The sequence below is a fragment of the Entelurus aequoreus genome, linkage group LG16 (assembly GCF_033978785.1).
Source record: "Entelurus aequoreus isolate RoL-2023_Sb linkage group LG16, RoL_Eaeq_v1.1, whole genome shotgun sequence".
In the NCBI taxonomy this organism is placed as follows: domain Eukaryota; kingdom Metazoa; phylum Chordata; class Actinopteri; order Syngnathiformes; family Syngnathidae; genus Entelurus; species Entelurus aequoreus.
The window spans coordinates 4,479,771-4,494,147 of NC_084746.1; the positions used below are offsets into that span (position 1 = coordinate 4,479,771).

At 38.7% G+C, this 14,377-nt stretch overlaps 1 protein-coding gene across 1 annotated transcript in view; it reads right to left on the reverse strand.

Moving 5' to 3' along the window:
• Positions 1-14,377, reverse strand: part of LOC133631538 (dynein axonemal heavy chain 8-like) — a 200,699-nt gene that overhangs the window by 163,834 nt on the left and 22,488 nt on the right. Inside the window, exons 8-12 of the mRNA XM_062023834.1 lie at positions 9,505-9,618; positions 9,317-9,424; positions 9,140-9,238; positions 8,923-9,066; positions 8,652-8,849 (exon numbers count right to left, since the gene is read on the reverse strand). Of these exons, the coding sequence (XP_061879818.1) occupies positions 8,652-8,849; positions 8,923-9,066; positions 9,140-9,238; positions 9,317-9,424; positions 9,505-9,618 (663 nt within the window). The remainder of the gene's footprint in view (positions 1-8,651; positions 8,850-8,922; positions 9,067-9,139; positions 9,239-9,316; positions 9,425-9,504; positions 9,619-14,377) is intronic.

Below are 14,377 nucleotides of genomic sequence, written 5' to 3' on the forward strand. Positions count from 1 at the left end.
CGCAGACGGGAAAACGAGCAGGCTCCCTCGTTAAACTGAGGCAGCGGGGATTGCACACTGGCGAATGTCAACAACAACAAACCCTGGTTTACCAACAAGCCCTGGATTACACCTCAATTTAGAAAGCTCTGTCCGGCCAAGGAGGCCAGGAACAAACTGATAAGGCGATCATGGTAGCGAAGAGGAGCTACACTAAAAAGCTCAAACAAAGGTTTTCAGTTAAAGGCCTACTGAAATGAATTTTTTTTATTTAAACGGGAATAGCAGATCCATTCTATGTGTCATACTTGATAATTTCACGATATTGCCATATTTTTGCTGAAAGGATTTAGTAGAGAGCATCGACGATAAAGTTCGCAACTTTTGCTCGCTGATAAAAAAAGCCTTGCCTGTAGCGGAAGTAGCGTGACGTCACAGGAGCTAGTATTCCTCACAATTCCCCGTTGTTTACAATGGAGCGAGAGAGATTCGGAGCGACAAAGCGACGATTACCCCATTAATTTGAGCGAGGATGAAAGATTCGTAGATGAGGAACGTTACAGTGAAGGACTGGAGAGGCAGTGATGGACGTATCTTTTTTCGCTCTGACCGTAACTTATGTACAAGCTGGCTCATTGGATTCCACACTCTCTCCTTTTTCTATTGTGGATCACGGATTTGTATTTTAAACCACCTCGGATACTATATCCTCTTGAAAATGAGAGTCGAGCACGCGAAATGGACATTTAAAGTGACTTTTATCCCCACGACAATACATCGTTGACACACTTAGCTACTGAGCTAACGTGATAGCATCGTTCTCAAATGCATATAGAAACAAAATAAATAAACCCCTGACTGGAAGGATAGACAGAAGATCAACAATACTATTAAACCATGTACATGTAACTACACGGTTAAAAATTCTCAGCCTGGTAAGGCTTAACAATGCTGTTGCTAACGACGCTAAGGCTAATTTAGCAACTTAGCAACCGGACCTCACAGAACTATGATAAAAACATTAGCGCTCCACCTACGCCAGCCAGCCCTCATCTTCCCATCAACAGCCGTGCTCACCTGCGTTCCAGCGATCGACGGCGCGACGAAGGACTTCATCCGTGAGTTTGGCGGCAAGCATCGGCTAGGCCAGGGGTCGGCAACCCGCGGCTCCGGAGCCGCATGCGGCTCCTTGACCACTCTGATGCGGCTCAGCTACATACATGCCGACCCCCCCCCCGATTTTCCCAGGAGACTTATGGATCTCAGTGTCTTTCATAGATTACTCCCAGGGAAAAAATAATCCTATTTACACTCTAATTACTAAATAAAGGACGTGCCCTAATTGCACTGCAGTAATTGTCCTCTATAGCATTTACAAACAGCATGCCAGTCCAGCCACATGTTGCATGTTGTTATTACTTGCACACACAGGAGACAGCAAAGCATACTTACTCATCAGCCACACAGCTTACACTGACGGTAGCCGTATCAAACAACTTTAACATTGTTACGTTACAAATATGCGCCACACTGTGAACCCACACCAAAAAAGAATGAAAAACACATTTCTGGAGAACATCCCACCGTAACACAACATAAACACAACACAACCATTACCCAGAATCCCATGCAGCCCTAACTCTTCCGGTCTACATTATACACCCCCGCTACCACCAAATCCCCCCACACATCAACCCCCCCCCCCCTCCGTGCGTTGGTTGAGCGGAAGAGTTAGAGCTGCATGGGATTCTGGGTATTGGTACCGTCAGTGTAAGATGTGTGGTTGCTGAGTTAGTACGCCTTGCTGTCACTTACGTGAACAAGCTGAAACTGCATTCTACGTGTGGTCGAGCAGGTACACTGTTAGGGCAGACTGTAGAGGGCGCCAAATGCAGTGTCATCACGCTCTGATATTCGGGAGTCTCCCGGGAAAAATGAGAAGGTTGGCAAGTATGACGCTATCAAGAGCCATTCATTCAAAACTCGCGGGCTGCACTAACATCAAATTTCCACATTAAAGTGCGTGCCGGTGCGTGTGTCAGAGACCCCTGGGTAACATAGCACAAAGCATTTAAGCTCTGTATGCGGTGTTTTTCATTTTAAATTTTAAATTTTTTTTTGTGGCTCCCATTACTTTCTTTAATTTGTGAAACTGGCCAAAATGGCTCTTTGAGTGGTAAAGGTTGCCGACCCCTGGGCTAGGCGTAGTAAGTAGTCCTTGTTGTGTTGCTGTAAGTATTGTACTTAGCCGCTAATACACCGATCGATCCCACCTACAACGTTCTTCTTTGCAGCCTCCATTGTTCATTAAAAAAAATTGCAAAACATTCACCAACACAGATGTCCAGAATACTGTGGAATTTTGTCGAAGAAAACAAGAGGTTTTTGTATCGGGTCCGATGGGGTCCAACCACTTCCGTGGATTTTGTGATGTCACGCGCATAAATCATATCCAAAGGAGTTTTTCAACCGGAAGTGTGGCGGGAATTTTAAAATGTCACTTTATAAGTTAACCCGGCCGTATTGGCATGTGTTGCAATGTTAAGATTTCATCATTGATATATAAACTATCAGACTGCGTGGTCGCTAGTAGTGGCTTTCAGTAGGCCTTTAACGATCCTTCAGCAGTTTGGAAAGGCCTGCGAGAGGTCACAACTACAGAAAACCCTCACCCCACCAGGGAGGTAATACTAGACTACCTGAGGAACTAAACAGCTTCTATTGCAGGTTTTCACACCCATCAACATTACCCCAACACTGCGCTCTATCTGATCTACCCTCAATTCCCTTCCTCTCTGACCCCCCACCTGCACTGACGATCTGTGAAAAGGATGTGCACCAGCTCTTACAGAAGAAAAAGACCAGAACAACTCCAGGACCAGACAGTGTGTCCACCTCCTCCTGCCTGAGAGTCAGTGCTGAGCAGCTGGCCCTCATCTTCATGCAGATCTTCAACTCATCGCCGGAGTTGTGTGACGTGCCCTCTGGCTTCAAAAGCTCCATCATCATCCCAGTCCCAAAGAAACCTTCCATCACAGGATTCAATGACTAGAGACCAGTCGCCCTGACGTCTGTGGTCATGAAGTCCTTTGAGAGACTGGATTTGCGCCAGCTGAAGCACACAACAGGCCCCCTGCTGGACCACCTGCAGTTTGCCTATAGGGCAAACATGTCCGTGGAGGATACAGTCAACATAGGACTAAACCACATCCTGCATCACCTCAACTTCCTGCACTGTAAACTCAACCAGTTCGCAGTGACTGCCTCCACTTGTCTGACTGACAGGAAGCAGCAGGTGAGGCTGTGAAGCATCACATCCAGCACTGGTGCCCCACAGGGATGTGTTCTCTCCCCACTGATATTCCCCCTTTACTCTAGACCAGGGGTGTCCAAACTTTTTCCACTGAGGGCCGCACACGGAAAAATTAAAGCACGTGGGGGCCATTTTGATATTTTTCATTTTCAAACCATAACAAAATATATGCATTTTTTATTTATTTTACCTTTAGGGGTCCCGGGGACCATAAAGGGTCTCAGTCATTAAAATGTTAAAAATAAGTCCGATTTTTTTTTTTTTTTTTTAATTATTTAACGCTTACAGTAAATCTCTATATCAACTTCAAGTTGATATAAAGTAATACAAATTAAAAAAAAATGTTTTATGGCTTTTCTGTCAAAAACAACTTAGTTTTTTTATAGTGAAACTGAAATATGCAGTATTTAGTAATTAGAGCCCTAAAAGATCAATAATGCAGGACACCATTGATTTTAATTATTTCATATTTTTGAGTAATCACAGTGAAAAGATAAATAAAAAATCACTAAATATATTTGGGATCCAAAAGGTGCCCCACTCATAAAGTGATACATTTTTATTAGGTTTTTCTATTACTTTCAACACTTAAGTTACGAGATCAACTTCAGATATATCTGTCCATTTTATGCTGGAACTATTATTTTGTTTCTTTTATGCGCTTTTGTCAAAGAAAACTTGGATGTTTTTATACGGCTACTACACAATATATGCAATATTTACCACATAAAACATTTTAAAGTGAAATATTTGAAGTAATTGGAGCCCTGAAAATAATTCATTATAACATGGATTTTTTTATATTATTTTTTTTTTTTTTTTGAGCAATGGCAAAAAAAAGAAAAATGAAGACAGACAAAAGAAAAAAAAACAGCCTGCAAGGCAGCTTTTGTGTCAACATTGCAACTTTTTCTCGTTAGATTTCACCTCATTCCACTTTTTTTAACGTTCTTTTTTATTTTTACAATAGTATTTCCAGAATGTGTGGCGGGCCGGTAAACAATTAGCTGCGGTCCGCACTTTGGACACCCCTGCTCTAGACCGATGACTGCACCTCAGCAGACCTTTATGTAAAACTCTTCAAGTCCGCAGACGACACCACCGTCATCGGTCTCATCCAGGACAGCAACAAGGCTGCCTGCAGACGTGAGGTGGAACAGCTGGCTTCTCTATTGCAGTCAGAACAATTTAGTGCTGAACTCCTTCAAGACTGAGGAGATGACGGTGGACTTCAGGAGAAGCCCTCCTCAAACCCACTATTTCAGGTTACTGGTTTCTGGGATGGACCTCCCACATAGACACAATCAGATCAAGAAGTTCAGCCTGTCCCACACTGCAAAAAGTTGGTGTTCAAAAACAAGAAAAATTAGTGGTATTTTATTTGAACTAAGCAAAATTATCTGCCAATAGAACAAGAAAATTCGGCTTGTCAAGACTTTCCAAAACAAGTAAAATTAGCTAACCTCAATTAACCCAAAAATACCTTAAAATAAGTATATTCTCACTAATTGTGCACTTTTCTGGGTAGAAAAAAGAGACCGTTTTGCACAATATGTTGAAAAATATTCTTAAATGAAGTAAATGCTAGTGCCATTATCTTGACATAATGATATGCGCTCGGCATCATGATTTTTTTTTCCATGCCTGAAGTAAGAAATGATTACTTTAAAAAAGTAGTTTTCTACTTGTGAGTGTTGATGACACAGCTTTGCAACAGTTGATATTCTAGTTTCAAGCATGTTTTACTCAATATAGCTCATCAAATCTCAGCAACAAGCTGTAATATCTTACTGAGATCATTTAGGAGCAAAACCCTTAAAACAAGTAAAACACTCTAACATAAAATCTGCTTAGTGAGAAGAATTATCTTATCAGACAGAAAATAAGCAAATGTCACCCTTATTTGACATATTTCATCTTACTTAGATTTCAGTTTTTGCAGTGTACTGCAAAAAGTCAAGTGTTCAAAAACAAAAATCAAAAAAATACAAAAATTAGTGGTATCTTATTTGAACTAAGCAAAATTATCTGCCAAAAAACAAGAAAATTCGGCTTGTCAAGACTTTCCAAAACAAGTTAAATTAGCAAACCTCAATGAACCCAAAAATAGCTTAAAATAAGTATATTCTCACTAATAACAAGTGCACTTTTCTTGGTAGAAAAAAAAAAGAGACCTTTTTGCTCAATATGTTGAAAAATATTCTTAAATGAAGTAAATGCTAGTGCCATTATCTTGACATAATGATATGCGCTCGGCATCATGATTTTTTTTTTCATGCTTGAAATAAGAAATGATTACTTTAAAAAAGTAGTTTTCTACTTGTGAGTGTTGATGACACAGCTTTGCAACAGTTGATATTCTAGTTTCAAGCATGTTTTACTCAATATAGCTCATCAAATCTCAGCAACAAGCTGTAATATCTTACTGAGATCATTTAGGACCAAAACACTTAAAACAAGTAAAACACTCTAACATAAAATCTGCTTAGTGAGAAGAATTATCTTATCAGACAGAAAATAAGCAAATATCACCCTTATTTGACATATTTCATCTTACTTAGATTTCCCTTTTTGCAGTGCAGGACCTGCTGATCATGTTCTTCATACCCATCATACAATCTGTCCTGTGCACCTCCCTTACTGTCTGGTTTGGATTTGCAACCAAGCTGGACAGACAGAAACTGCAACAGACAACCAGTTCTAAAGAAAAGATCTTCGGTGTCGACCTTCCCACCATTAAGGACTTGTACCGGTCCAGGGTCAAGAAACGGGAAGGTAGCAACACTGCAGACTAGGGCTGTGAATCTTTGGGTGTCCCACCATTCCATTCAATATCGATTCTTGGGGTCACGATTCGATTCAAAAACGGTATTTTTCCGATTCAAAAGGATTGTCTATTCATGGAATACATAGATTTCAGCAGGATCTACCCAGTCTGCTGACATGCAAGCAGAGTAGTAGATTTTTGTAAAAAGCTTTTATAATTGTAAAGGACGATGTTTTATCAACTGATTGCAATAATGTACATTTGTTTCAACTATTAAATGAACCAAAAATATGACTTATTTTATCTTTGTGAAAATATTGGAAACAGTGTGTTGTCAAGCTTATGAGATGCGATGCAAGTGTAAGCCACTGTCACACTATTGTTCTTTTTTATTTTAGTTTTTTATTTATGTTTATAAATGTCTAATGATAATGTCAATGAGGGATTTTTAAATCACTGCTATGTTGAAATTGTAACTAATATTGATACTGTTGTTGATAATATTCATTTTTGTTTCACTACTTTTGGTTTGTTCTGTGTGGTGTTTGTGTCTCCTCTCAATTGCTCTGTTTATTGCAGTTCTGAGTGTTGCTGGCTCGGCTTTGGTTTTGGAATTGGATTGCATTGTTATGGTATTGCTGTGTATTGTTTTGTTGGATTGATTAATAAAAATAAAAAATAAATGTAAAAAAAAATTTACAAAAAAAAGAAAAAATTGTAAACAAAAAAAAGAAAAAAATTGCTTTTTTAAAAATGAGAATCGATTCTGAATCGCACAACGTGAGAATCGCGATTCGAATTGATTTTTTCCCACACCCCTACTGCAGACCCTCCATAGCAGACCTGGGCATTCTGCGGCCCTTTGTGCGTCCCTGTCCGGCCCGCGTGAGGCCAATTATAAATGACAAAATAAAGTTGAAAAAACATCTATGTCGTGCGCGCAATACAACTGTGCTGCTTTTATTTTGAAAAGTATTATTTATGGGCGTGTGTCCGTGTGTAACCTGCGAGTGAAGGTGCACATGCAGCAACAAGTGATGCACGGTTTACACCCGAGACGCTAAAAAGAGAAAAGTTGATGAAGAATGGCGTGTTTTCAACAAGACATGGACTGCCAAGCAACGTTCCCTCTAAGGTGCGCGCCTGCGCAATTGCGCACTGCTCAAGCGTCCGCTGCGCGCAGCAAATATATGCCGCGCACCAAATCAAATCCCATCTGAATTCTAAACAAAATAAACATATTTATTCTATGTAATTTTGCAATGCAACTTTGAGTGACAGTGACAACAAGCGGCCCTAACGGTGTTCGTCAACACCGTTCAATTGAACACCGTTCAATTATTGTAACGTCTATCGAGATGCTTCGAGGACAGGAATTATATCGATCACTTTATTGAGCAAAACTGCTTATATTCGGACATAACCACACCAAAAACATGAGTAAAACAATTCTATCTCGAAAAACTAGTCATTTTCTGCCGTACAAACCAGGCCAAAACCAACTTGTCATCTGTCACCAACACGCATAGCACTAAACCACTGGTGCGTTTACGGCCACACAAAAAGTCGGACAACTCAAACACCACACAAAGTTACACTATGACTCCTCAGTCATACGTGTGCTTATTTTACTGTCATTTATTATTAATGTTAATTTATTTATATTAGTCATGGAATGCTGTTACACACACTATGTTGAAGTATTACTATTATTATTATTTATCTTACGGTATATAAAAAATAATATTGAGCAAAATTTAATTGAAATATTGTCGATGTGGCCCTCCAGCAGTGCTCGGGTTGCTCATGCGGCCCCCGGTAAAAATTAATTGCCCACCCCTGCTCCATAGCCTGGTGACAAACTGAAAATGGAAAATGGATTCATACTAGGAACACTCAAGTTTCTGGATGGCCGCTCTACTATCTGAGCAACACCACAACCCAAAATATCATCTGATAATATACACTAGCGTTCAAAAGTTTGGGGTCACATTGAAATGTCCTTATTTTTGAAGGAAAAGCACTGTACTTTTCAATGAAGATAACTTTAAACTAGTCTTAACTTGAAAGAAATACACTCTATACATTGCTAATGTGGTAAATGACTATTCTAGCTGCAAATGTCTGCTTTTTGGTGCAATATCTACATAGGTGTATAGAGGCCCATTTCCAGCAACTATCACTCCAGTGTTCTAATGGTACAATGTGTTTGCTCATTGGCTCAGAAGGCTAATTGATGATTAGTAAAACCCTTGTGCAATCATGTTCACACATCTGAAAAACAGTTTAGCTCGTTACAGAAGCTACAAAACTGACCTTCCTTTGAGCAGATTGAGTTTCTGGAGCATCACATTTGTGGGGGTCAATTAAACGCTCAAAATGGCCAGAAAAAGAGAACTTTCATCTGAAACTCCACAGTCTATTCTTGTTCTTAGAAATGACGACTATTCCACAAAATTGTTTGGGTGACCCCAAACTTTTGAACGGTAGTGTATCTCATTAATAATGAATTAATTTGATTTTAGGGTGTGCCTAGGACAACGATAGAACAACGTCTGTTCTATCGTGTTAAGTGTAGACCTAAACGCGTACCTCCAGGTTGCGTACGTGTGTCATAAACGTTTCGCAGTCGGCCTCGAACGCCGACACCCGGGAGGCGAAGACGTCCGCCTGCTTGTTCTTCAGGTCTGTGGAGGCCTTGCGGAACTGACCAGCCAGCACCTCGATGCCCTCGATGTTGGACTTGGCCAGGCATTCGAACGTCTTGAACACCGTTATTATTTTGGTGATCTGCAAAAGGGCAATCAGCGTTGTTACCAGCTTAATACGGTAAGTGAGCTGGAAGAATAATCCACTTTCTTACACTTTCAAGACGCTTGCAGAAGGCCTCAAACTTCCTCAACACGTGCATCTCAGAAAAGACAAAGGGCCTCTGACGGCTCCGTTTGGCTTTTTCTTTAATTTTTGCCAAACAAGACTTATACTCCCGGTACAAACAAAGGGATTCCTGTCCAGAAAAAAACAGTTAGGCGGTGATATCTTACCATCTGCTATCAATAAAAGGTGATTGGTTACTTTACCTGTATTTTTATCACAACATTTTTACCATCTTGCTCCCATATTGCTGAGCTGTCGTTGGAAATGTGGCGTCTGCAGGCTGTAATCATCTGATTGGTTACCTAATCAGTTGAGGAATATCAAATGTGTTTTTAACGCATCCCCGGAATACAGCTCGTGTTGTGTGAGAATTGATATACTTTAATGAAGATGGCTGATATCTTCTCGCTGGTATGGTAGTACCGTGACACCGTGTGGATCATCTGAACGGCGTTGATGATGTTCTGCACGCTTTTCACAATGGTGGCCTGGAATCTCACACACACGAGAACGGCATTGTCATTCATCGAGTTGCCTCCATTGTTTAAAAGCTTAGTACTGTACACACGGGGTCGCTGGTGTAAAGTGCCTGACATGCTTTTTCCAGGGTGTCCAGGAACTTTAGATTGTCCTTTGCCTCGTTGAAGAGATCTGTCACCCGAGCCTCAAGCGTGGGCCATTTCTAAAAAAAAAATTGAAATTTTAAAACGAGTTGCAGGGCGCACTTTGGTCACTCAGTTACCGTTACTGCATGATGCGTTACTGCGTTATTTTACGTTATTTGTATGTAGTATCGGCTAGAATCTGAAGATCTGAGTGTGTTTTATTGGAGCGCTCCGGTGGAAAAGAAGAGGCGTGTTTACCCCCACCCACAAAAAGCACGCCTCCCCGCAGGGGAGACGTTCCTCCAGAGCCGTACTTCGGGTCTAACAACCTTCACTTTACCCGGAAGAGGGTCTTTACAGCTGAGGGTGAATGACGAGCCCGGCGGTTTGTTGCAACTTTGTGACTTTATTGCACGCAGCCATCCACCAAGCTAGAGAACCTGCACGCACTCACTGTCGCCGCTCCCTCACCTCTCTCGCCCACTCACTCACTGACGTCACTCACCTCTCATGCTGTCATATCTTAAAGGGCCACACACACACACATACATACGCTACTCTCATAACAACTAACAAGACATCATGGTGAAGCCAGAAGTCGAGTTTTTTAACATGGAGACATTCTCAATACTTTTCTTTTGTCGAGCACAAAGAAAATAACATTTTAGTTAAGTGTAAGTTGTGTCTTGGATCAAAGATCCTATCTACTTAGAGTTAAAGTTAAAGTGCCATTATGTTGCAGCTATTTAAAATAGTTTTGTCCATTTGTTCTGGCCTGAAATAAATTGGCCCTTTGAAACATATCTTTGTCTTTGTGTGTTGTATGTAGAGCACATTGTTTGTGTGTTGTATGTAGACCACATTGTTTGTGTGTTGTATGTAGACCACATTGTTTGTGTGTTGTATGTAGACCACATTGTTTGTGTGTTGTATGTAGAGCACATTGTTTGTGTGTTGTATGTAGACCACATTGTTTGTGTGTTGTATGTAGAGCACATTGTTTGTGTGTCGTATGTAGACCACATTGTTTGTGTGTTGTATGTAGACCACATTGTTTGTGTGTTGTATGTAGACCCCATTGTTTGTGTGTTGTATGTAGAGCACATTGTTTGTGTGTTGTATGTAGAGCACATCGTTTGTGTGTTGTATGTAGAGCACATTGTTTGTGTGTTGTATGTAGACCACATTGTTTGTGTGTTGTATGTAGAGCACATTGTTTGTGTGTTGTATGTAGACCACATTGTTTGTTTGTTGTATGTAGACCACATTGTTTGTGTGTTGTATGTAGACCACATTGTTTGTTTGTTGTATGTAGAGCACATTGTTTGTGTGTTGTATGTAGACCACATTGTTTGTGTGTTGTATGTAGACCACATTGTTTGTGTGTTGTATGTAGACCACATTGTTTGTGTGTTGTATGTAAACCACATTGTTTGTGTGTTGTATGTAGAGCACATTGTTTGTGTGTTGTATGTAGACCACATTGTTTGTGTGTTGTATGTAGACCACATTGTTTGTGTGTTGTATGTAGAGCACATTGTTTGTGTGTTGTATGTAGACCACATTGTTTGTGTGTTGTATGTAGACCACATTGTTTGTGTGTTGTATGTAGACCACATTGTTTGTGTGTTGTATGTAGAGCACATTGTTTGTGTGTTGTATGTAGAGCACATTGTTTGTGTGTTGTATGTAGACCACATTGTTTGTGTGTTGTATGTAGACCACATTGCTTTCAGAGTTCAGTGATGCAAATGCATGTCAAGTTGATCAACAGATTGTATTATTGTCCAGTGCAATAACAGTACTGAAATGAAGACTAAAAGGGCATTAATGGGAGCCTTAAAAAAAAGGGGGGAAAAAGAAGTAACTAAATAGTTACTTTTCACAGTAACGCATTACTTTTTGGTGTAAGTAACTGAGTTAGTAACTGAGTTACTTTTGAAATAAAGTAACTAGTAATTGTAACTAGTTACTGGTTTTCAGTAACTAACCCAACACTGGTTATGAATTTTGTTTACAGCTTACTTGGAATGTTTGCAGGATTTTAATGAAATCAAAAAATGTAAAACAATAAATAAATAAAACAAAGTAGTAATAAAATGATTTGATAACAAGTACCTTTATAATTACAATATAAAATTAAATAACATAAAAATATCAAGTTATCTAAAAACAAAACAAAATAACAAACATTTGAAATAATACACAGTAACAATAATAAATAAAATTAAATAATATAAAATAAATACAATAATAATATAGTAACAATTAAACAGAATAAAGATACAAATATTGTCTACCCAATAATGTAGTAAAGCATCTTTAAAACCAATTCTGAATCCTCAACCCCAAAATCTAACCATTTGGTCCTTATCCCCTTTTTGACACTTTCTGAAAGTTTCATCATAATCTGCCCAAAAGTTTTTGAGCTATATTGCTAAAATAAACAAGAGTGAACCCTCTTGACCAGATCTAGGCAATTATTTTGCGGTGTGTGTGTGTGTGTGTGTGTATACTGTATATATTATATATACACTACCGTTCAAAAGTTTGGGGTCACATTGAAATGTCCTTATTTTCAATGAAGATAACTTTAAACTGGTCTTAACTTTAAAAAAAATACACTCTATACATTGCTAATGTGGTAAATGACTATTCTAGCTGCAAATGTCTGCTTTTTGGTGCAATATCTACATAGGTGTATAGAGGCCCATTTCCAGCAACTATCACTCCAGTGTTCTAATGGTACAATGTGTTTGCTCATTGGCTCAGAAGGCTAATTGATGATTAGAAAACCCTTGTGCAATCATGTTCACACATCTGAAAACACTTTAGCTCGTTACAGAAGCTACAAAACGGACCTTCCTTTGAGCAGATTGAGTTTCTGGAGCATCACATTTGTGGGGTCAATTAAACGCTCAAAATGGCCAGAAAAAGAGAACTTTCATCTGAAACTCGACAGTCTATTCTTGTTCTTAGAAATGAAGGCTAGTCCACAAAATTGTTTGGGTAACCCCAAACTTTTGAACGGTAGTGTATATATTGATTTAAAAAACGCATCACAATGTTTGCTTTACTACTCTCTGCAGACCTCATGAGAGCCAACAAACATAATAAAACATCACTTACAGTGCAATGTCTGCTGTCATTAAGAAGCAGACTGCTAAGATGTTAACACATTCCCATTTAGATGAAGAATGACCATAATCCTCACAAAGAAAGGGGGTGGCGTGGCGGGGAGGACCAAGCGTCTTTTCGTGTCGGAATACATCCTCAGACTTCTTCTGTCCATTATTTACAGTGTTTCCCACACATTCATTTATTTGTGGCGGCCCACCACGAAAGAATTACGTCCGCCACAAATAAAATAAAAAAATAAAAAAACATTTTTTTTTTGTCCTGTCCAGCTTCTCAGGCAAATCATATAGTTGATGTAGATGCCCATAAAGGCTGTTCAGATTTACTTTACAAAAGAGAAGTGTAGGATACTTCTCTTGTTGCCTTATTTGTATTTGACCACAACTGTTTTCTGTTTATTTGTTACTGACTGTGGCAGGACACCTCTGCCTCTGTTTCACTTTATGTTGCTGGTAAATAATATGGTTGTAGTAGTAGGCTAAAGTTAAATTATTTAGTATGCACTAATTAAAGGGGCAGAGCTTTGAGACATTTTAGCTTTTATATTTTATAAGATATATTCTTTGTAAGAACCACAATTAATAAATATATTTCAGTGAATAACTTATTGTTCAAATCTGTATATAAATATGTACATAAAGTGTTGTAATTATATTGTAAAATGGATGGATGGATGGATGGACGTTTAAAACAAAACTGTTATTATTAATTAGTAAGTATACATTTTTTTAGCCTTTTTAGAGAAAACCATATCATTGTAGTAAATTATGCAAATTATTCGATGATGTCATGGTGACCACGCCCATAGCCACGCCCCCACCGCCACAGGTATCTTGGCAGTTTATGGGAAACACTGAAGTGTACATCTTGGGCTCCATCTAGTGGTATGCCAAACATACGCTTAATTCAGGGGTCTCCAAAGTAGGCCTGAGGATTTTTCCAAATTTACTTTTAAAACATGAACCATAGCAATTACTTAGCACATGCTTCACACAAGTACATGTTGCACAGACTCACTATATACGCTGCAAAAAGTCAAGTGTTCAAAAACAAGAAAAAAAAAACAAATTAGGGGTATTTTACTTGAATTAAGAAAAATTATCTGCCAATAGAACAAGAAAATTTGGCTTGTCAAGACTTTCCAAAACAAGTAAAATTAGCTAACCTCAATGAACCCAAAAAAATACCTTAAAATAAGTATATTCTCACTAATAACAAGTGCACTTTTCTTGATAGAAAAAAAAATGAGACCTTCTTTCTCAACATGTTGAAAAATATTCTTATATGAAGTAAATGCTAGTGCCATTATCTTGACATAATGATATGCAATAGGCAATACATTTCTTGAAACCAGCAAACTTATACTAAAAACTAGTTTATTTTTTCTCAACATATTAAGAAAATTTCTCAATACGTAGAAAAATATTCTTAACTTATACTAAAAACTAGGGATGTCCGATAATGGCTTTTTGCCGATATCCGATATTCTCCAACTCTTTAATTACCGATACCGATATCAACCGATATATGCAGTCGTGAAATTAACACATTATTATGCCTAATTTGGACAACCAGGTATGGTGAAGATAAGGTACTTTTTTTAAAAAATAAAATAAAATAAGATAAATAAATTAAAAACATTTTCTTGAATAAAAAAGAAAGTAAAACAATATAAAAACAGTTACATAGAAACTAGTA